We start from the raw sequence: 24,275 nt of genomic DNA on the forward strand, positions 1-24,275 counted from the left end.
CTGTCTCTTTGCACAGATATAGCTGATTTGATTCATGTGTTTTCCATCTGGTGAGGTCCACGTGTATAGTCACCATTTATGTTGCTGAAAAAAGGTATTTGCAACAAACAGGTTTTTGGTCTTGCAAAACTCTACCATGCAATCTCTGGCATCGTTTCTATCACCAAGGCCATATTTTCCAACTGCTGATCTTTCCCATTCCAATCACCAGTAATTATCAACGCATTTTGCTTGCATGTTTGATCAATTTCAGACTGCAGAAGCTGGTAAAAATCTTCAATTTCTTTCTCTTTGGCATTACTAGTTGGTGTATAAATTTGAATAATAGTCTTATTTACTGGTCTTCCTTGTAGGCGTATGGATATTATCCTATCACTTGCGGTGTTGTAACCACTTAACCCATTGCCACTGAGTCAATTCCAACTCATAGCGAGGCTATAGGACAGAGTAGAAACGCCCCATAGGGTTTTCAAGAAGCACCTCGTGGAATTGAACTGCCAACCTTTTGGTTAGCAGCCATACTGCAGGATATATCTTGAAATGCTCTTTACAAGGTAACAAACCATAAATCTCCCTGTGCCCAAAACTGATCCCTGAAGCCAATGCTCACACTTATAATACTTAGAGAGCCTGAAGGCTTTCAAACACAAGATAAATAAGAAGTCAGTTACGTGGAGCTTTATGTTTTTGGGGGAGCCAGAATATGTAAGCATAGGACAAGTGAATAAGCCTATCTTATTTAACAACATATTCCCGTTCTTCAACTCAAATACTGGAGCAAGGTTGATGACTACAACATATTTTTCAGTAAAAGAGTACATTAAAAAAAAAAAATTCCATCCTTACCTACAGAGGCTAGGTTTCTGAAGGTTTCCATCATCACGTCTCTGTAGAGTTTCCTCTGAGTAAGATCCAGCAAAGCCCACTCTTCCTGGGTAAAGTCCACGGCTACATCTTCAACAACCACTGAGTCCTAAAACATTCCATATATTCTGGATCATCAAGGTACCACATAATCCAACATATGCAAAAGGAAGGGTAAGGCTGACGGTTGTGGAAAACTGAGAATCTATAGGGACTGAGCACAAAGTTCTATGTTCTCAAAAGATCTACTCTAGGGTTTAGCTATCAGCTTCCTCCCTTTGCTGTCTACATTCACTTCCTTACTGATTGCATCCCATCTCCTAGACTTAACACTTCCCAATACTTGAACTGATCTCTCCACAGTTTGTCTATGACTAATTAGTTTTATCTTCTATCTTCATGGACTAGAGCAGTTAGAACACATATCAGAAATTACATAAGTGTTCTATAAATGAAAGTCTTATGTCCACATTTATATCATCATTTCCCTGTGAAAAAACAATTTCACCTCCTTCGATAAAGCCTACCTAAACACTCAACACAACATGAAGAACAGGGTGAAAGCAGGGTGAGGTATTAATAACTGAGAAACGCTGCAGGACTGACGGTTTTTCCATTTGCGCCTCATTAGCCATGAGACCACCTCACATCTATCAGTTTGTCCTACTGTGGTGGCTTGGGTGTTGCCATGATGCTAGAAGCTATGCCACCGGTATTTCAAATACAAGCAGGCTCACCCATGATGAACAGGTTGCAGTGGATCTTTCAGACTAAGGCTAGGAAGAAGATCTGATGGCCTACTTCTGAAAAATTGGCCAGTGAAAACCATATGAATAACAGTGGAACACTGATATAGTGTCAGAAGGTGAGTCCCTCGGGTTGAAAGGCACTCAAAATACAACTAGGGAAGAGCTGTCTCCTCAAGGCAGAGTCGACCTTAATGATGTAGATGGAATCAAGCTTTTGGGACCTTTATTTGCTGATGTGGCATGACTCAAAACGAGAAGAAACAGCTGAAAACATCCATTGATAATTGGAACATGAAATGTATGAAGTAAATACCTAGGAAAAGTGGAAGTCATCAAAAATTAAATGGAAAGTATAAACATCGGTATCCTAGGCATTACTGAGCTGAAATGGACTGGAACTGGCCATTTTGAATGAGACAATTATATGGCCTGCTATGCAGGGAACAACAAATTGAAGAGGAATGGTGTTGCATTCACCATCAAAAAGAACACTTCGAGATCTATCCTGAATTACAACATGGTCAGTAATAGGATAACATCCATACACTTGAAAGGAAGACCAGTTAGTATGATTATTCAAATTTATGAACCAAACACTAATGCCAAAGTAAGAAAACCTGAAGATTGTTACTGAAATCTGCAGTCTGAAACTAATCAAACCTGCAATCAACATACATTGATAAAGGCTGGTGACTGGACTGCAAAAGTTTGAAATGAAGGGTTGGTAGTTGGAAAATATGGCCTTAGTGACAGAAATGACGCCGGAGATCGCATGATAAAATTCTGCAAGACCAACGAGTTGTTCATTGCAAATACTGTTTTTCAACAACATAAAAGGCAACTATACACATGGACCTCACCCGCTGGAATCACCAGGAATCAAATCGACTACATCCACGGAAAGGACGATGGAAAAGCTCAGTATCATCAGAAAGAATAAACCACCAATTTCTCCCATGCAAGTTCAAGCTGAAGTTGAAAAAAATTAAAACAAGCCCACAAGAGTCAAAATATGACCTCAAGTATATATGACCTGAATTTGGAGACTGCCATGGATTGAACTGTGTCCCCCCCCCCCCCCACAAAATGTATCAATTTGGCTGGGCCATGATTTCCAGCATCGTGTGGTATTCCTCCATTTTGTGATTGTAATTTTATGTTTAAAAGGATTAGGGTGGGATTGTAAACACCACCTTTACACAGATCACATCCCTGACCCCATGTAAAAGGAGTTTTCCCGGGGTGTGGCCTGCACTACCTTTTATCGCTCAAGAGATAAAAAGGAAAGGGAAGTAGTCAGCAAATGAGGGCCTCATACCGCCAAGAAAGCAGCACCGGGAGCAGAGCGTGTCCTTTGGACCCAGAGTCCCTGCACCTGAGAAGCTCCTCAACCAGAAGATTGAGGACAAGGACCTTCCTCCAGAGCCGACAGAGAGAGAAAGCCTTCCCCTGGAGCTGATGCCCTGAATTTGGACTTTTTAGCCTACTTTACTGTGAGAAAATAAACTTCTCCTTGTTAAAGCCATCAACTTTGGGTATTTCTGTTATGGCAGCACTAGATGGCTAAGACAGGGACCATCTCAAGAAGACATTTGATGCACTGAACACTAATGGAAGAAGACTAGATGAGCTGTGGAATAATATCAAGGACATCTACATGAAGAAAGCAAATGTCATTAAAAAGACAAGAAAGAAAGAAAAGATCAAAATGGGTGTCAAAAGAAACTCTGAAACTTGCTCCTGTACATAGAGTAGCTAAAAAGAATGCAAGAAATGATGACATAAAAGAGGTGAACAGTAAACTTCAAAGGATGGCTCCAGAAGACAAAGTCAAGTTATAATAAAATGTACAAAGACCTGGAGTTAGAAAACTGAAAGGGAAGAACACACTATTTCTCAAGGTGAAAGAGGTCAAGAAAACACTCAAGCCTTGAGTTGCAATTCTGAAAGATTCTATGGGGAAAATATTGAACAATGCAGACAGCATCAAAAAATGGAAGGAATACACAGTCACTGTACCAAAAAGAATTGGTGAACGTTTAATCATTTCGGAAGGTAGCATATGATCAAGAAAAGTATGGTACTGAAGAGGAAGTCAATGCAGCACTGAAGGCACTGGCAAAAAACAAGGCTCCAGGAATTGACAGAATACCTATTGAAATGAAACAAACGGATGCAGCACTGGAGATGCTCACTTGTCTATGCCAAAAAAACTGGAAGACAGCTACCTGGCCAACTGCCTGGGGGAGATCCTTATTTGTGCCCATTCCAAAGGAAGCTGATCTAACAGAATGCAGAAATTATTGAACAATATCATTAAGATCACACCCAAGTAAAATTTTGCTGGAATATAATTAAAATGGTTGTAGTGATATGTCAATTGGGAATTCCCAGAAATTCAAGCTGAATACAGAAGAGGATGTGGTACAAGGGATATCATTATTGATGTCAGATGGATTTTGGCTGAACAAGCGCAGAATACCAGAAAGATGTTTAAAACCCAGTGCCACTGAGTCGATTCCGACTCATAACTGACCCTATAGGACAGACCAGAACCGCCCCATAGAGTTTCCAAGGAGCACCTGGTGGATTCAAACTGCCAACCCTTCGGTTAGCAGATGTAGCACTTAGCCACTACACCACCAGATGTTTACACGTGTTTTATTGACTATACAAAGGCATTCAACTATGTGGATCATAACGAATTATGGATAACATTGTGAAGAATGAGAATTCCAGATCACTTAATCGTGCTCGTGACGAACCTGAACATAGATCAAGAGGCAGTCATTCAAACAAAACAAGGGGATACTGCATGGTTTGAATTTAGGAAAGGTGTGTGTCAAGGTTATATCCTTTCACCACACTTATTCAATCTGTATGCTGAGCAAATAATCCAAGAAGCTGGACTATATGAAGGCGGCAGCATCAGGATTGCAGAAAGACTCATTAACAATCCTCAATATACAGATAACACAACCTCGCTAGCTGCAAGTGACAAGGACTTGCAGCACTTACTGATGAAGATCAAAGACTACAGTCTTCAGTATGGATTACACCTCAACATAGAACAAAAATGCTCACTACTTATGATTGTTAAGGTTGTGTGCAAATTGGCTGGTCCATGATTCTCAGTGGTTTGGCAGTTATGTTGTAGTTCAGCAGTCCTATAATGACATCATCTCTGTTATGAGATGTGCTGTAATTAGGCAATCAGATGAAAAGATGTTTTATTGGGGTATGGCCTGCATCTAATATATGTGGACTTTTTGGGCAAAGCTCACTGGCTTTTGCTCTGCTCTGGATCCTGCATTCAGTTCGTCAGTATCTGACCTCCAGTTCTTGGGACTTGGGCCAGTAGTCTGTTGTCTTACTTATGAATCCTGAGTTCATCCGCCTCTGCAGGTATGTGAGTCAGAAGCCTCCAGCCTGATGCTTGATGCCTGACCCAGGGACTTGGGACTTACTACTGGCCTCCGCCTCTACAACTGCATGAGCCATTTCCTTGAGATTATCTTTCTCTCTCTTTTCCTCCCTCTCTCTTTATATATACATACACACACACACACACATATATATATATATATATATAATTTAGTATATATGTGTAATTGGTTTTCCTTGTCTGGTAAACCCAGCCTAAGATACTATTGGACCAATAACACCATGATAAATGGAGAAAAATGAAGTGCTCAAAGATTTCATTTTACTTGGATCTACAATCAACACCCATAGAAACAAGAGTCAAGAAACCAAATGACACATTGCACTGGGCAAATCTGCAAAAGACCTCTTTAAAGTGCTGAAAAGCAAAGATGTCACTTTGAAGACTAAGGTGCACCTGGCCCAAGCCATGGTATTTTCAATAACCTCTTATACAAGTGAAAGCTGTACAATGAATAAACAAGATGGAAGAAAAATTGATGCCTTTGAATTATGGTGTTGGCGAAGAATATTGAATATACCACAGATGGCCAGAAAAATGAACAAGTCTGTCTTGGAAGAAGTAAAGCCAGAATGCTCCTCGGAAGAAAGGATGGAGAGAATTCATCTCAAATACTTTGGACATGTTATTAGAAGGGACCAGTCTCTGGAGAATATCATGCTTGGTAAGGCACAGGTTCAGCGAAAATGAGATGGATTGACACAGTGGCCACAACAATGGGTTCAAACATAGCAAGAATTTTGAGGATGGTGCAGGAGCGGGCAGTGTATTGTTCTGTTGTACACAGGGTCGCTATGATTAGGAAGTGACTCAACGACATCACTACCAACAACAGCCATAGAATGCCCAGGGGTCTGTACAAACTGGCAATCCAAGGGCCTGAGCAGGTTGTATTTTCTGGAAGAACTCCACGTGATCAGCAGGTGACAGGACCACCTGCCAAAAGAGAGTATTCTTATTGACAAAAATAAATTTTTACATGTTTGCCACGTACTGTATGAACTCAGCAGTTACGCTGTCATCCTCTCTGTTCCTTTTAAGGAGTCATGGAAAAGTACTGAAAAGTTCAACAGAGTTGAGCTGAGATACAGAAGACACGAGAATCCAAATAGCCGCACAATTCTCAAATTTTGAGACCCAATGGCACTGTACACCAACTACTAGTGACTATGTCCCCTCAAAAACATAAAACCAGACACCCACACAAACACACTCTTGTTTGTGTCTCTAAGGTGTGTCTTTTGTAGGCAGCATATACCTGGATTATGTTTTTTCAATCCAATCTGCAACTGTCTCTATTGGTGCATTTAGTCCATTTGCATTCAGCATAATTAGAGATAAGTATGTGTTTTCTTTTCTATGTGTTTAGTGCTGTCATTTTGATGCCTTTTTTGTGTGTTGCTGACAATTTCATTTTTCCACTTGCTTTTTTTTTATTAACTTTTATTGAGCTTCAAGTGAACGTTTACAAATCAAGTCAAACTGTCACATATAAGTTTATATACACCTTACTCCGTACTCCCACTTGCTCTCCCCCTAATGAGTCAGCCCTTCCAGTCTCTCCTTTCGTGACAATTTTGCCGGCTTCCAATGCTATCCTCCCATCCCCCCTACAGACAGGAGATGCCAACACAGTCTCAAGTGTCCACCTGATACAAATAGCTCACTCTTCATCAGCATCTCTCTCCTAGCCACTGTCCAGTCCCTTTCATGTCTGATGAGTTGTCTTCGGGAATGGTTCCTGTCCTGGGCCAACAGAAGGTTTGGGGACCATGACCGCCGGGATTCCTCTAGTCTCAGTCAGACCATTAAGTCTGGTCTTTTTGTGAGAATTTGGGGTCTGCATCCCACTGATCTCCTGCTCCCTCAGGGGTTCTCTGTTGTGCTCCCTGTCAGGGCAGTCATCGGTTGTGGCTGGGCACCAACTAGTTCTTCTGGTCTCAGGATGATGTAGGTCTCTGGTTCATGTGGCCCTTTCTGTCTCTTGGGCTCTTAGTTATCGTGTGACCTTGGTGTTCTTCATTCTCCTTTGATCCAGGTGGGTTGAGACCAATTGATGCATCTTAGATGGCCGCTTGTTAGCATTTAAAACCTCAGATGCCACATTTCAAAGTGGGATGCAGAATGTTTTCATAATAGAATTATTTTGCCAATTGACTTAGAAGTCCCCTTAAACCATGGTCCCCAAACCTCCGCCCTTGCTCCGCTGACCTTTGAAGCATTCAGTTTATCCCGGAAACTTCTTTGCTTTTGGTCCAGTCCAGTTGAGCTGACCTTCCATGTATTGAGTATTGTCCTTCCCTTCACCTAAAATAGTTCTTATCTACTAACTAATCAGTAAAAAACCCTCTCCCACCCTCGTAACCACAAAAGTATGTGTTCTTCTCAGTTTATACTGTTTCTCAAGATCTTATAATAGTGGTCTTATACAATATTTTTCCTTTTGCCTCTGACTAATTTCACTCAGCATAATGCCTTCCAGGTTCCTCCATGTTATGTTTCACAGATTCATCACTGTTCTTTATCGATGCGTAGTATTCCATTTTGTGAATATACCACAATTTATTTAACCATTCATCCGTTGATGGACACCTTGGTTGCTTCCAGCTTTTTGCTATTGTAAACAGAGCTGCAATAAACATGGGTGTGCATGTATCTGTTTGCGTGAAGGCTCTTATTTCTCTAGGGTATATTCCGAGGAGTGGGATTTCTGGGTGGTATGGTAGTTCTATCTCTAACTGTTTAAGATAACGCCAGATAGATTTCCAAAGTGGTTGTACCATTTTACATTACCACCAGCAGTGTATAAGAGTTCCAATCTCTCCGCAGCCTCTCCAAAATGTATTATTTTGTGTTTTTTGGATTAATGCCAGCCTTGTTGGAGTGAGATGGAATCTCATCGTAGTTTTAATTTGAATTTCTCTAATGGCTAATGATGGAGAGCATTTTCTCATGTATCTGTTAGCTGCCTGAATATCTTCTTTAGTGAAGTGCGTGTTCATATCCTTTGCCCACTTTTTTTTTCAATTTTTTTATTAACTTTTATTGAGCTTCAAGTGAACGTTTACAAATCAAGTCAGACTGTCACATATAAGTTTATATACACCTTACTCCGTACTCCCACTTTCTCTCCCCCTAATGAGTCAGCCCTTCCAGTCTCTCCTTTCGTGACAGTTATGCCAGCTTCCAACTCTCTATCCTCCCATCCCCCTTCCAGACAGGAGATGCCAACACAGTCTCAAGTGTCCACCTGATATAATTAGCTCACTCTTCATCAGCATCTCTCACCTACCCACTGTCCAGTCCCTTTCATGTCTGATGAGTTGTCTTTGGGAATGGTTCCTGTCCTGTGCCGACAGAAGGTTTGGGGACCATGACCGCCGGGATTCCTCTAGTCTCAGTCAGACCATTAAGTATGGTCTTTTTATGAGAATTTGGGGTCTGCATCCCACTGATCTCCTGCTCCCTCAGGGGTTCTCTGTTGTGCTGTCAGGCTTTGCCCACTTCTTGATCGGGTTGTTTGTCTTTTTGTGGTTGAGTTTTAACAGAATCTTATAGACTTTAGAGATCAGGCACTGGTCGGAGATGTCATAGCTGAAAATTCTTTCCCAGTCTGTAGGTGGTCTTTTTACTCTTTTGGTGAAGTCTTTAGATGAGCATAGGTGTTTGATTTTTAAGGTAACCACTTGCTTTTTTGTGCTGAGTTTTTCTCTGTAAATTGTGTGTTCCTCATTTTCATTGTAGTTGAATTTATTTTTGCTGAGTTGTTATGTTTATCTTGGTTTTTATTTTGAAGTATGGAATTGTTAGACCTCTTTGTGGTTACCTTAATATTTACCTCTATTTTTCTAAGTAAAAACCTAACTTGTATCGCCCTATATCGCCTTGATTTCCTCTCCATATGGAAAATCTATGCCTCCTGTATTTAGTCCCTCTTTATTGATTATTGTAATCTTTTACATAATGACATCGATGATTCTCTGTTTTGAGCATTTTCTTTTAATTAATCTTATTTTGCTTTTGTGATTTCCCTGCCGGAGTTGATATCAGGATGTTCTGTTCTATGTCCTTGAGTTGTGTTGATATCTGATACTATTGACTTTCTGACCAAAGAATTTCCTTAAGTAATTCTTGTAGCTTTGGTTTGGTTTTTGCAAATTCTCTAAGCTTGGGTTTATCTCTAATTGACTTAATTTCACCTCCATATTTGAGAGTTTTGCTGGATATATGATTCTTTGGAGGCAATTTTTCTCCTTCAGTGCTCTATATGTCATCCCATTGCCTTCTTGTTTGCATGGTTTCTGCTGAGTAGTCTAAACTTATTGATTCTCCTTTCTAGGTGATTTCATTTATCCCTGGCAGCTTTTAAAATTTTCTCTTTCTCTTTGGCTTTGGCAAGTTTGATGATAATATCTCTTGGTGATTTTCTTTTGGGATCTATATATATTGTATGGGGTTCGATGAGCACCTCGCATAGATATCCCTTCATCTTTCATGATGCCAGGGAAGTTTTCTGCCAACAGATCTTGAACTATTCCCTCTGTATTTTCTGTTATCCCTCCCTGTTCTGGAATTCCAATCACACACAAGTTTTTCTTCTTGATAAGAGTCCCACATGATTCTTTGGGTTTCTTCATTTTGTTAATTCTTTTATCTGATTTTTTTTCAAATATATTGGCGCCAATTGCCTCATCCTCCATCTCCCCAATTCTCATTCCAATTCCTCAATTCTGCTCCTCTGACTTCCTATTGAGTTGTCTAATTCTGTACTTTTATTGTTAATCTTTTTAATTTCTGAATGCTGTCTATGGATTCTTGCACCTTATTAAATTTTTCACTATGTTCTTGAATAATCTTTTTGATTTCTTCAACTGCTTTATCTGTGTGTTCCTTGGCTTTTTCTGTACATTATTTCATTTCTGAGGTCATCCCTGATGTCTTTAAGCATCTGTATATTAGCTTTTTATATTCTACATCTGGCAATTCCAGGAATATATCTTCATCTGGGAAAGGTTTTGATTCTCTGATTTGAGGATTTGTAGAAGCAATTATGGTCTGCTTCTTCATGTGATTTGATATTGACTCCTGTCTCTGAGCAATCTATAAGTTACTGTAATGATTTATTTTATATTTGCTCACCGAGTCTTCTTGTTTTGTTTTGTTTCAATACACCCAGTTGGGCTACTAGAGTATGTTAACTTGATTGTTGGAGACTCTGAATCACTTATGACCTGTTACCAGCTGGTTTGAGCTGTTACCAGGTATATGAGCCTATGAGTCCACTCACTATTCTTGAACAGAATCAGCTCAGGTGTCCTGATAGTGGATCACATAGTGTGTGGTGCAGGCTCTCACCTACTATCTTAGAGGAGTAGTGGTGATGGTTGTATGCACCAGTTTCTAGCAGCAGCAAGGGTAACACTTCGAGGAGGGCAGGGTGCTGACAGCCTTCCCCCAAGTGCCAGTGAGGAAGGAGCGTTTCTGTTCTCCAGAGCACTCTGGTGGGTGGGCTCTGCAGCTGTACCTTAGGCACCCAATGCTTGTACCTTTAAAGATTGGTAGGCATCACTATCCTCAGACCCCTTTAGCACATGGCTAGGTGGTGTGGATGGAGCCTCAGCCCTCAGTTCACTGCTGTGGATCAGTGAGGGCTCTGTTTAATAGGTAGAGCGGTATCAGACCTCCAAAACCTGCCTCTCCACTGCTCAGATGAAACAATTACAGTCAGATTTCTTAACAGAATTGCCTTTGCATTGTCATAGCCACCTGGTTCCATGTAGGGGTGAAAGCCAAAGACTGTGGATCTCTTATGCTTGGATGGAGCTGCTTCTGTACTGTTATTCCAGTTCAGAGAAGTCAGAAAAAAAATTTTCCCCGATTGTTAATTGCTGCTTTTTCCAGGCCAGGAGACTGGGTTATGGAAAAAAAATGCAGAGCATTTCTCTCTCTGGCCCAGGAAATTTGAATGTTAATGAAGCCAGCTGGGGCAGGGAGGGGAGGGGTCAGATAGGAGAGAGTAAAAAAGATAGGAGAGAGTAGAGTGGTAAAATAGACAAAATCACTTATTTTGTTTGGTGAGGGCTATTTTGTCTGAGATTCCAGAGGGGTGTGTAACCTGCGTGCATTGGCTAGGTCCCTGCCGAGATTGCCCCAGGGGGTTAGGACTGCGTCCCATGCTTTCCTTGTCTCAGGAAGTCACCATCAGTCCCACCACACTCGCTCCAAAGCCCAGCACCAAGGGATCGGGGTGGGGAGCTACTTCTGCATGGTCTCTCGCTCCAACCACTCAGGTTGGTTTGTAGCCTGTGTGTGCTGACTGGGTACCTGTGGTGATTGCCCCTGGGGGTAGGGCTGTGTCCCATGCTTGCCTTGTCTCTGGAAGCCCCTATCAGTCCCGCTGCACTTGCTCCAAAGCCCAGCACCAGGGATGAAGGCTGGGATGCTACACGCCAAGCTCTGGAGTCAGTTGCTGCTTCCGCGCGGTCTCTGGTTCACATCAGCCATGTCAGTGTGTAGCCTGAGTGCACTGGCTAGGTCCCCGCCGAGACTGCCCCAGGGCGTTAGGACTGCGTCCCATGCTTTCCTTGTCTCAGGAAGCCACAATCAGCCCCACCACTCTGGCACCAAAGTACCACAAGGGCTCAGGGCTGGGGCACGGCACACTGGGCTCTGGAACTGGTCGCTTCTTCAGTGTGCGATCTCTTGCTCCCGTCACTCAGGTCAATTCCTTAGTTCTGTTTGATGGTCAGGGTTTGTAGATTGTCATCTATGTAATCGATTCACTTGTTTTTTTGAGTCTTTGCTGCAAGAGGGATCAGCGGAAGCTTCTGCCTAGTCAGCAATCTTGTCTCCACCTCCCTGGTATTTGTGAAGAATCACAAACACACTCTAATGTTATGACAAACAGCCCTATCTCTGCAAGAACCAGAAAAGCATGCCACTGCAGTTACTGACTGCGAAGAAATGTTAAGATTCCCATTCTTAATGGATGCACAACATAACGAATGGATCAATGTCGCTGAGCTATACATGTAGAAATTGAATTGCCAAATGCTTTGCCATATTTTTAGCACATGCATGAAAAATTCAAATTGGAAGTTAACTGAAGCTGTTAAATTGCCCAGGAATCCTAGGAAACAAAGACTTAGCCACCATTCCTCTAGAGGCTCCACTCCAAAATTTTCTCACATTTGCAGACTGTGGTAGGCACATAAGAAGCACTTCCCTAGTCTCATGGTTGGCATCCCCTGGGCTTGGGACTGGCCTCTATAAAACAGCTTCAAGCCACTGGCTTCCAACGGTAGTGATGAGAGAAAAGGATGCCACACGGCACTTCTGATGGTAAAATTAAACTGAGCAACAGATCAGCTGTAGAATAAAAAGACTGCTCTTGTCAGGGCAGGTAGTGAAGTGAACTGTCTGGGTCATCTCTAATCAATCCCGGTATGATGGTGAGACAACAAACTTTGATCCAGAAGAAAAATTCAAAAGTCTCCACCACTGCGGTGGGCCAGGTTACACATCTTTAAGCTGTCAAACACCCTAGCATTAATTACTACAAAATATTAGTGATAAAATGTTCCATTTCTTGAGCATCTATGAAACATGAAAGGTTTTGCAAAAGGCTCTTGACATAATAGCTCATAACTCTCATGACTCTTCTAAACAGATATTATTTCAAACAGCTTACAGCTGAAGAAAAGTTCCTGTCAGGGAATCACGTGTTCAGTGCTGCCCCAATGGAGCTCTGCTGACCCGGGGTCAGAATGCAGGTCAATTTGTCCTTGAAGCCTAAATTCCTCACAAGTACATCTCTGTTCATATGCATACAGTTTTGTTGTTATTCTGGTTGTTATTCTCCAGCAACACCATGGCTGACCTAGAGCCCTGCTGGGTACTAGGGAGAGGACACAAAGGAAACATCCCACTCAATTTAAACAACCTGCAGTTCCTTCTCCTGGCAAATCCCTGTGTCTCAGGCAAGGCTACTTCCCTTCAGACCCTTACCTCTAGTGCCTTCATTTATTAAAATAATCCTTTGCCTTTGAGTCGATTCCATCCAACTCATAGTGACCCTACAGGACACAGTAGAACTGGCCCACAGGGTTTCCAAGTAGCACTTGGTGGATTCAAACTGCTGACCTTTTCGTTAGCAGCCATAGCTCTTAACCACTATGCCACCAGGGTTTCCTTATTAAAACTGACTTAGGTAATATCGACAAGGAACCTACTTCATGTGGGCAAAGCAGATACAGCAGTGAGCAAAACAGAAATATCCAGATGACCATGAATTAAAAATTCTTTATCTGGACCACAAATAAATAAAATACAGTATCAAGTGTTGATAATTTGTATGGAAAATGCGACACAGTAAGGGAACAGGCAGTAACACAAGTATATTTATCCTTAGTGAGTTAGTGCGGGGAAATGCAAAATAATCATTTTAGAAAACAGTAGTTGTTTCCAAGGAACTGTGGAACGATTACAAAGGGTGGACCATACGTGTATTGGGAACACTAGAAAGGAAACAAAGTAGGAAAAGATGAAATATTTGAGGTGATAGTAACAGAATTTTTTAAAAATTCATGCAAAGAATGGAAATTCCAGAACACTTAATTGTACTCCTGAGGAACCTGTACATAACTCAAGAGGCAGTTGTTCGAAGAGCACAAGGGGATACTGCGTGGTTTAAAGTCAGGAAAGGTGTGTGCATCAGGGTTGTATCCTTTTGCCATACTTATTCAAACTGTATGCTGAGCAAGTAACCCGAGAAACTGAACTACACGAAGAATGGGCATCAGGATTGGAGGAACACTCATTAACAACCTGAGTTATGCAGATGACCCAATCTCGCTTGCAGAGAATGAAGAGGACTTGAAGCACTTACTGATGAAGATCAAGGACCCCAGTCTTCAGTATGGATTACACCTCAACATACAACAAAAATTCCCACAACTGGACCAATGAGCAACACCATGATAAACGGAGAGGAGATCAAAGTTCCCAAGGATTTAATTTTACTTGGCTCCACAATCAACACCCATGGAAGCAGTAGTCAAGAAATCAAACAATGCACTGCATCGGGGAAATACGCTGCAAAGGACCTCTTTAAAGTGTTAAAAAGCAAAGATGTCACCTTGAATACTAAGGTGTGCCTGACTCAAGCCACGTGTTTTCAGTCGCCTCATGTGCATTTGAAAGCTGGATGATGAATAAGGAAGATCGAAGAATTGATGCCTTTGAATAACGGTGTTGGTGAAGAATACTGAATATACCATGAACTGCCAAAAGAATGAACAAATCTGTTTGAAAGAAGTACAATTAGAATGCTCCTTAGAAGCCAGGAGGCCAAGATTATGTCTCACATACTTTAGACATATTATCAGGAGGGATAAGTCCCTAGAGAAGGACATCACACTTGGTAAAGTAGTGGATCAGCAAAAAAGAGGGAGACCCTCAAAAAGATGGACTGACACAGTGGCTGCAACAATAGGCTCGAGTATAACAATGATGGTGAGGATGGAGCAAGACTGAATAGTGTTTCATTCTGTTGTACACAGGATCGCTGTGAGTCAGAACCAACTCGACAGCACCTAACAACAAAGAGACACCAAACCACAGATTCAGAAACCTGGCCTGATAAGGAAAAAAATAATAATTTTCGATTCTAAAAACTTGAAAGGAGACTGTGATGACTTTGCAAACCCTGACACAGATTTCATATGCCCATTGACCTCATCAAGTCCCAACAAAGAGGCACAAGAGTCAAGAGGACTTCACCGACTTTCATACCCAAGAAAGGGAAGATACATTCTTTACTCCCAGAAAAGAAAAGGTCATTAGCAATAGGCTAAACATACAAATTTGGGACACTGGAAAAATAAAGCACCATAAATAGTATAAAATAATATGAAAATAAGTACAATCGTAACGATAGAAAACACAAATGAAAGCTTCCAGTTTCTGACTCAGTTATGTAAGATACTTGGAACTCATCATTCCTGCCCTTCAAACAAGAAAAAGATAAATATAGAGAACTCAGAGAATGGAGGGCAAACTGCTGGCCCCAAAACCTGAGGGACACATAGGCAGATACACAGACTCATACCAGAGCAAAAGCCCAGGAGCAGAAACCTCAACTAGATCAATAGCAGAGTAAGAAAATTTAAAGTGTAATTGGCAAATTGCTGGAGGTTTGATGTAGACAAGATTGAGGGTTGAAAATGGTAAGGGGTCCAACCTTAGGGGGACCCACACAGTAATGTGACTTTTACCTCCAGGAACCCTACCAGGTCCTCAGGGTGAAGTTCAGAGAAATATCCCCTTGTGCTTCTGAGACAGATAGGGTTAACTGTGCTGGCTGAACAAAAGAGCTTTTAAAAGGTCATCATCTAGAAGCTGGGTGAACAGGAACCCACCCTGTCAACATGAGATAGGACTGGGGCAGCCCGTGAATTACTATCTTCTTCTTAGTGTCTTTCTAGTCTCCTCCTCCTTTGCAGGCACCGTATGTGCAGAGGAGCAGAGTGTGACTGCTGTTTGATCTTCCTTAGCCCTCCAAAGATGATGTAGTGCCAAAGATCAAGTGCGTTTGCGCTATGTCCCATAATAAGTGATGCCAAGGGCTGCCGAGAGGACTCCAATTTGAGTATCAGCGGGTTCCGTCTTAGATTCCAGATGCAACCTAATGTATGCAAATTAACATACACTGCTATTCTGAGAAGTACCCACCCCTTGAAAGAAGCCCACTAAATATTCATTAGTCAATTGTCTCCACCGAACTCACATAAGCCATAGCCTTGCTTCCCCTTTCCAGTCAGTCTTTTGGAGAGGCTTAGATCCCCACTGACCCCTTTTGCTTGACTCAAGCCAAATAAAGCTTGCTTAAGATAACGTTTGTCTTTCATGTGTGTTCTTACTTGGGAAAAGATAACAACCCTTTGTGTCTGATTGGCAATTGGTAACACTTCTAGTATAGGGAAGAGGAAATGTAAGCATTTTGAAACTTACACAAAGCATTCTATTCTCTTCAACAAAGCCTGGCCTCAAGGGAAATGATTTTACCAGAGTCTAACTTACAGGGAGTAGTGAAATATTCAACAGCAGCCTCATCTAGGCTTCCTGTCTCACCAAAGTGGGGTAGAGAAGAAGCAGGAACCAGTTGTGAGGGAACTGTCGAGGGGCACAGGATCACTAAAAGACTGAGACCTAATTACTAGACTACAGAATGCCTCCATGCCCCCACACCTCAACACATCAACAAAGCTCCTACAGAATAACAGGGCATTACAACAGAAAGAATCTAAGTCTCAGACTTTATTAAGAAGTTTCCAAGAAACCCAAACAGAACAGGAAAGACAAAGACAAGAAAAGCAATGAACATTTTGGCCTCTGACACCTACAGCATAATAGTAAACACAGCCTAACTTCTAGCCAGATAAAGATAAAACCCCACAGTAAACGCCTATTGACCCCAATTCCTTTTACTAAGGACATCATCTCTGGCTCTCAAAACAAAGAACAAGGCACACTAAAAACAAAAAGCACGGCTTGAAAAGACAAAGAAGGCATAAGAATCCGTCTAATATACGGCAGTGATTTTGGAGTTATCAGACCATAAATTCAATATAACTACAATTAATATGGTAGGGGTATAAATAAAGTTTTATAAATAAGGTAGACAGCATATAATAAAACATGGGTAATGTAAGCACAAAGATGGAAAGGGGAAGAAAGAATCCAAAGGAAATGCTAAAAATCAAAAACTCCATAACAGAAATGAAGAATGCTTTTAATGAGTTCATCGAATGACTGGATAAAGCCAAAGAAAGAACCAATGACCTTTTTCAGGACATGTCCATAGAAATTTCCAAAACTGAAATGAAAAGAGAAAAAGAATGAAAAAGATGAAACAATATTCAGGAACTGTGGAACAATTACAAAAGGTGGACTATACACGTATTGGCAAATACCAGAAAGAAAGAAAGAAATAAAAGATGAAATATCTGACGTAATAATGGTTGAGAATTTTACAAAATTAATGACAGACACCAAACCAGAGATTCAGGAAGTTCCGAGAATGCCAAGCAGGATAAATACCAAAAAATTCTACACCTAAATATATCATATTCGAACTACAGGAAGTCAAAGAGAAAATACTAAAAGAAGCCAAAGGGGAAGAAAGCACCTTCTTACAGAGAAGCTAAAATGGTTACTCTGAATATAAGAATCAGCATAACTCCACCCCCTTTTGCCCCCAACTTTGCAACTTCTCTATCATTTCTGACATCAGCCACTCCCCCCACAGCATTTTCCTTCTCTGCTCGGTTCGATAATCTGCCGCAACATCTCACACAGTTCACAGACTATACGTACGGTTATATGGTATATTAGGGTAAATGGATACAACTCAGGAGTAACAGGAAACAAGACAGAAATACTAGGTAAGGGCAGTTCTACTCTGTCTTATAGGGTCACTGTAAGTCAAATCAACTCGACAGCGACAGGTTTTTAAATGTTACTGAATTCAACCACTTTAAAATGGTTAATTTTGTTATGTGAATCCTACCTCAAAAAAAAAAAAATTAGCAATTAAAAAAAGAAAAGAAAAGCACAGTCTACAGGGAATAAGAACACACTGGAACAGTGACAGGCAGTGCACGGTGAGCGAGCTGTGACAGGGCAGAGGGAAAGTGAAGCTGGGCACAATCTCAGTAATAGAAATGGATATCCCCAGGGACTTCCTTGAACTCTCTACTCTTCTAGACCTGAGTCTAGTCCAACATCCTTACAGAACCTTCTCTAGTCCACTCCAGCCATCCCAGGTTGAACACTCTCACAGAAGAAATATCAGAAACCTTCATTTAGGCCCTATTTTGGGAAAGCTTTTTCCATACACTGTCTCGGCCCCTTGTAAGAGCTATCCAAATGAAATGAGATTATGTTTATCTTTACTGGTAAGAAATCTCAGGCTCAGACAATGTAAGTCACTCAGTCAAGATGTGACAGAACTGAGTTTGAAACTTTACCCCAGCTGACCCTAATGCCAGCCCTTCTATGGTCTCTTCTTTTTTTCTCTCAGCACACTGTTCACTTGCACCGTCTTAGACAATACTCACTTTCAGGTGTGTGGAAGGGAAGGCCTTAGGCAAGTGATGAAGGAGTGTTAAGAGGTGAAGAGGAATTCAGGAAAAGCTGGTGCAAGGCCACACCAACCATGCAAAAGGAACTGGATCATCAGCCTCGGGTCCATTATATATCCCTGTGGGTGATCCTGAGGGTCTGGTTACTCATTCCCACCAACCGTGACCCACAATGGAACCAAGCCCCATTGACTCCCACGCTACTTTCTATCTTGGGACCAGGAAAGAGACCTCTTCTCCCTTCCCAGTGCAAAACAGCATGGCATCAACATAAATTGTGGGCAAGAGACAGCAGAGGTCTATTGATGGCCAGGGAAGGGACCCTCAGAGCAGCCCCCAAGCCTGGCATACATCTCAAACCATCATGGCTCCTCTTGAGCTTTGTTATTGTATAAAGTGGTATCTTTGTTTGTGAGAAACTACTTTCCACGTAAATATAAACCTAAATCTACAAAAAGAAAGAAAGAACAGGATACAACTCAGGATCAGCATCAGGAAGTGGTACATGCAGAAAGTCTAGATGGATCCCACAAGGGGAGAGTACATCCCTTTCTTCCTCAACCTGGGCAGCTCTTGGAGCAAAAAGCTCTCGGAGCAGACAAGCTCCCCAATGGGAGAGCTCCACACAAGACTTACAGCAGTTAAGGTCCCCACTGCAACAGCTCATACAGTACACAAGCTGGGACAGCTCCAGACTTGCTCCCTGCTGAAACAGTGCAGCTTCTCTTGGCTGGTGACCAATCATCAGCACTGCTTCTCTCAGTCAGTGCCACTTATCTTAGTAGGCATCCCTTCTCTTGGCAGGTTCTGCTTCACAGCCAGTGATACTATCAACTAGGCATAGTTCTCAACTGAGTTTTTGGGAGTGTTTTCAGCACAAGGCTTCTGTGTCCTAAAGGATGCGTAATCCTTCCTGGCTCTCATCAACCATGAAGCCCCCAAACCTTCCGGCTCCACGGCTTTTATAAGCCAGCCCCTGTACTCTTTGTCAGTTACAAGGTAGGGTACCCTAGCCAGACCAGTGCCCCAGGGGTAGTCAATTACACAGGAAATCTCCTAAGCTGCTTTTCCAGAAACAAAGGGCAAAGATCACAACTCCTCAGGCATAGTCGATTACTTGGGAAATGCCCTAAGGCTGATTTCCTAAAAACCAAGGGCAAAAGGCCACATAAGGGAAAGCACCAGGCTCAGATGAGTTGACTAATGAATTTGCCCAATCATTTCAACAAAAAAAGTGTACCAATTCTCTGCTATCTCTTCTAGAAAAGAGAAGCAGAGGAAAGTCTTCCAAACTAATTTTATGACCAAAACCAAAGACACTAAAAGAAAAAAATACAGACCAATATCTCTCATGAACATGGATCCATAATTCTTCAACAAAATAGTAGGAAATTGAATCCAACAACATACAACAATTATACACCAGGACCAAATAGGATTTATTTCAGGTATGGAAGGCTGGTTCAACATTATAAAATCCATTAATGTAGTCATTTACATCAATAGGTACAGAAGAAAAACCATATCAACAGGTGCAGAAAAACCATCTGACAAGATCCAACACCCACTCATGATAAAAATTCTCAGCAAACGAGAAGAAGAAACGTCCTTAGCTTGCTAAAAAAAAAAAAAAAAGCTTACTAAAAACCTAGAGCTAACATCATAATTACTGGCAAGGTACTAGATGCTTTCCTGCTAAGATTGGGAACAAGGCAAGGATGTCACTACTCCTATTTACTAGAATTCCTAGGAAATTCAATAAGAAAATATATAGAGACTGTTAAGAAGGATATAGAACTGTCTTTGTTTGCATATGAAATGATTACGTATGTAGAAAATCCCACGGAATCAACAAAAAACTCCTGGAACCAATAATAAACCATACCAAAGTTCCAGAATAAAAGACACATATACAAATGTCAACTGCTTTCCTATAAACTAGTAAAAAACAATTGCACACTGAAATTAAAAACACAACGGCATTTACATCAGCAACAACAAAAATATGAAACAGGATAAAGCTAACAAACCATGTAAAAGACGTATGAAGAAAACTACAAAATGCTAATGAAAAAAATCAAAGAAGGCCTAAATGAATCAAGAGATACTAAATGGTCATTGATAGGAAAGCTCAATATTGTTAAGAAACTAGTTCTTTCCATCTTGATCTATTGATTCAATGCAATCCTAATCAAAATCCCAGTAAGTTATTTTGTTGATATCTACAAACTTACTCTAACACATTAATAGAGAAAGGAAAGGCTCAGAAGAACAAAGTTGGAAGGCTGACACTACACCACTTCAAGACTTACTCTGAAGCTGCACTAATCAAGATAGTGTGATACTGGCAAAAGAATAGACAAATAGATCAACAGCACAGAAAATAGAGCTAAGAAATAGACACACACAATCGTAATTATCTGATCTTTTGAGAAAGAACCCAAAACAATTCAATGGAAAAAGGACAGCCTTTTCAATAAATCGTGCCAGATTAATTATTCTAAAAAAAAAAAAAAAAAAAATTAAATAAAGGAATCCAGACACAGACCTCAGACACCTTTCATTAACATTAACTCAAAATGGCTCAAAAATCTAAATGTCAATGCAAAACCATAAAACTCCAAGAAGATAATGTAGGAGAAAACCTAGGTGGATCCTCATTTTGGTGGTGAGTTTTTAGATACAACAATAAATGCAAGTTCAATGACCAAAGAAAAAAAAAATTTTTTTTAATTAGTTGGAGCTCTTTAAAATAAAAATTCTTTTCTGCGAAGGCATTGTTAAGAAATGAAAAGACAGGCCCCAAACTGGGAGAAAAATCTTTGCAGAACACGTATGTGATAACGGACTAATACTAAAAATATACAAAGAACTCTTTCTTAAAAATAAAATGTAAGAAAACAAAAAGCACAATTATAAAATGGGCAAAGCAGACACATCACCAAAGAAGACATGCAGATGAAAAATAAGATGCTCAACGTCATGTGTCATTATTGTTGTTAGGTGCCTTCGAATCGGTTCCAATTCATAGCAACCCTGTGTACAACACCACCAAACAATGCTGGGTCCTGCTCAATCCTCACAATCACTGTTTTGCTTGAGCCCACTGTTGCAGCCGCTGTGTCAATCCATCTCTTTGAGAGTCTTCCCTTTTTTCACTGACCCTCTACCAAGCATGATTGTACTTATTCAGGGACTGATCCCTCTTGATAATAAGTACACAGTATGTGACACAAAGTCTCATCACCCTTGCTTCCAGTGAGCATTCGTGCTGTACTTCTTCCAAGACAGGCCTGTTCATTCTTCTGGTAGTCTGCTGTATATTCAACGTTCTTTGCCAACACCATAATTCAAATGCACCAATTCTTCTTTTGTCTTCCTTATTGGTTGTCCAGCTTTCCCATGAAAATGGGGCGACTGAGAACACCATGGCTTGGATCAGGCCCACCTTAGCCCTCAAGGTGACATCCTTGCTTTATAACACTTTAAAAAGAGGTCTTTTGCAGAACTGCCTAATGCATTGCATCCATGGATTACGTGACTGATGATTCCATGGGTGTAGACGGGGAATCCAAGTAAAATGAAATCCTTGACAACTTCAATCTTTTCTCTGTTTATCATGAGGCTGCTTATTGGTCCAGCTGTGAGGATTTTTGTTTTACGTTGAGGTTTAATCCATACTGAAGGCTTTGGTCTTTGATCTTCATAAGTAAGTGCTTCAAGTCCTCTTCACTTTCAGCAAGCAAGGCTGTGTCACCTGCATATCACAGGTTGTTAGTCAGCCTTCCTCCAATCCTGATGTCGTGTTCTTCTTCATATACTGCAGTTTCTCAGGTTATCTGCTCAGCATACAGGATGAGTAAGTATGGTGAAAGGATATAACCCTGATGCACACCTTTCTTGACTTTAAACCATGCAGTATCCCTTTGTTCTGTTCAAATGACTGCCTCTTGGTCTATGTTCAGGTTCCACATGAGCACAATTAAGTGTTCTGGAATTTCCATTCTTTGCAATGCTATCCATAATTTGTTATGATCCACACAGTCCAATGCCTTAGCACAGTCGATAAAACACAGGTAAACATCTTTCTGGTATTGTCTGCTTTCAGCCAGGATCCATCTGACATCAGCAATGATATCCCTTGCTCCACACCCTCTTCTGAACCCAGCTTGAATTTCTATCAGTTCCCTGTCGATGTACTGCTGCAACTGCTTTTGAATGATCTTTAGCAACATTTTACTTGCGTGAAATGTTAATGATATTGTTCAATAATTTCTGCATTCTGTTAGATCATCTTTCTTTGGAATAAGTACTCTTCCAGTCTGTTGGCCAGGGCTGTCTACCAAATTTCTTGGCAAAGAAGAGTGAGCACCTCCAGCTCTGCATACCTTTGTTGAAACATCTCAACTGGTATTCCGTCAATTTCTGGAGCCTTGTTTTTCACCCTTTTTTAATGCTGCTTGGACCTGTTCCTTCAGTACCATTGGCTCTTGATCATATGCTATCCCACGAAATGGTTAAACACTGACCAAATCTTTTTGTGTATTCCTTCTATCTTCTTTTGATGCTTCCTGTGTTGTTCAATATTTTCCCCACAGAATCCTTCAACATTGCAACTCGAGGCTTGAATTTTTTCTTCATTTCTTTCAGCCTGAGAAATGTCTGAGCACGTTTCTCCCTTTGGTTTTCAATCTCCAGGTCTTTGCATATTTTATTATAATACTTTGTCTTCTCAAGCTGCCCTCTGAAATCTTCTGTTCAGCCCCTTTATTTCATTTCTTCCTTTCGTTTTAGTTACTCTGTTTTCAAGCACAACTTTCACAGTCTCTTCCACTGTGGTCTTTTCTGTCCTTCCTCCCTTTTTAATGACCTCTTGCTTTCTTCATGTATGATGTTCTTGATGTCATTTCAAAAATCCTCTGCTCTTTGGTCATTAGTGTTCAATTCTCCAAATCTATTATTGAGATGGTCTCTAAATGCAGGTGAGATGTACTCAAGACCATACTTTTGCTCTCATGGAATTTTTAATTTTCTTCAACTTCAACTTGCATATGAGCAATTGATGGTCTGTTCCACAGTCGGCCCCTGGCCTTGTTCTGACCGTTGATACTGAGCTTTTCCATTGTCTCTTTCCACAGATGAAGTAAACTTTATTCCTGGGTGTTCCATCTACTGAGGTCCACATGTATAGTTGCTGTTTATGCTGTTGAGAAAAGGTATTTGCAATGAAGAAGTTGTCATTGGTCTTGCAAAATTCTATCACGCGATCTCTGGCATCGTTTCTATCACTGGCATCGTTTCTATCACTAAGGCCATATTTTCCAACTACCAATCCTTCTTTGTTTCCAACTTTCGCACTCCAATCACCAGTAATTATCAATGCATCTTAATTGCATGTTTGATCAATTTCAGACTGCAGAAGTTGGTAAAAATCTTGAATTTGTACATCTTTGGCATTAGTGGTTGGTGTATATATTTGAATAGTAGTTGTATTAGCCAGGCTTCCTTGTAGGCGTATGGATAGTATCCTATCACTGACAGCACTGTACTTCAGGATGGATACTGAAATGTTCTTTTTGACAATGAACCCAATGCCACTCCTCTTCAATTTGTCATTCCTTGCATTATAGACCATGTGATTGCCCGATCAAAATGGCTAATACAAGAACAAAGTGGGCGCCCTCACACTACCTGAGTTTAGAAGCTGCTCTACCACCACAGTAGTCAAAACAGCCTGATACTGGTACAACAACAGATACACAGACTTATGGAACAGGACTGAGAACCCAGACATAAATCCACCCACCTATAAGCAGGGTCGCTATGAGTCAGAATTGACTCAATGGCTGTTTTGTTTTTTTTTTTTATAAGCAGCTGATATTTCACAAAGGCCCAAAGTCCTTTAAATGGGGACAAGACAGTCTCTTTAAGAAATGATGCTGGCATAACTGGATATCCATCCACAAAAAAAAGAAACAGGACCCATACCTTACACCACACACAATAACTAAATTAAAACCGATCAAAGGCCTAAGTATATAATCTAAAGTGATAAAGATCATGGAAGAAAAAATA

The 24,275-nt window shown here is 40.9% G+C and overlaps 1 protein-coding gene across 6 annotated transcripts in view; it reads right to left on the minus strand.

The window, feature by feature from the left end:
• LOC126072200 (zinc finger protein OZF-like) overlaps positions 1-24,275 on the minus strand; it is a 50,019-nt gene that overhangs the window by 6,985 nt on the left and 18,759 nt on the right. For 5 of the 6 annotated variants that reach the window (XM_049877020.1, XM_049877014.1, XM_049877015.1 and 2 more), the window contains one exon: positions 847-973. In XM_049877020.1, coding sequence (XP_049732977.1) covers positions 847-880 — 34 coding nt within the window. In that variant the 5' untranslated portion in view covers positions 881-973. Of the gene's footprint in view, positions 1-846; positions 993-24,275 lie in introns of all 6 variants that reach the window. The other variant, XM_049877019.1, reaches the window with a different exon arrangement.

Source organism: Elephas maximus, chromosome 3 (assembly GCF_024166365.1).
Source record: "Elephas maximus indicus isolate mEleMax1 chromosome 3, mEleMax1 primary haplotype, whole genome shotgun sequence".
Classification (NCBI taxonomy): domain Eukaryota; kingdom Metazoa; phylum Chordata; class Mammalia; order Proboscidea; family Elephantidae; genus Elephas; species Elephas maximus.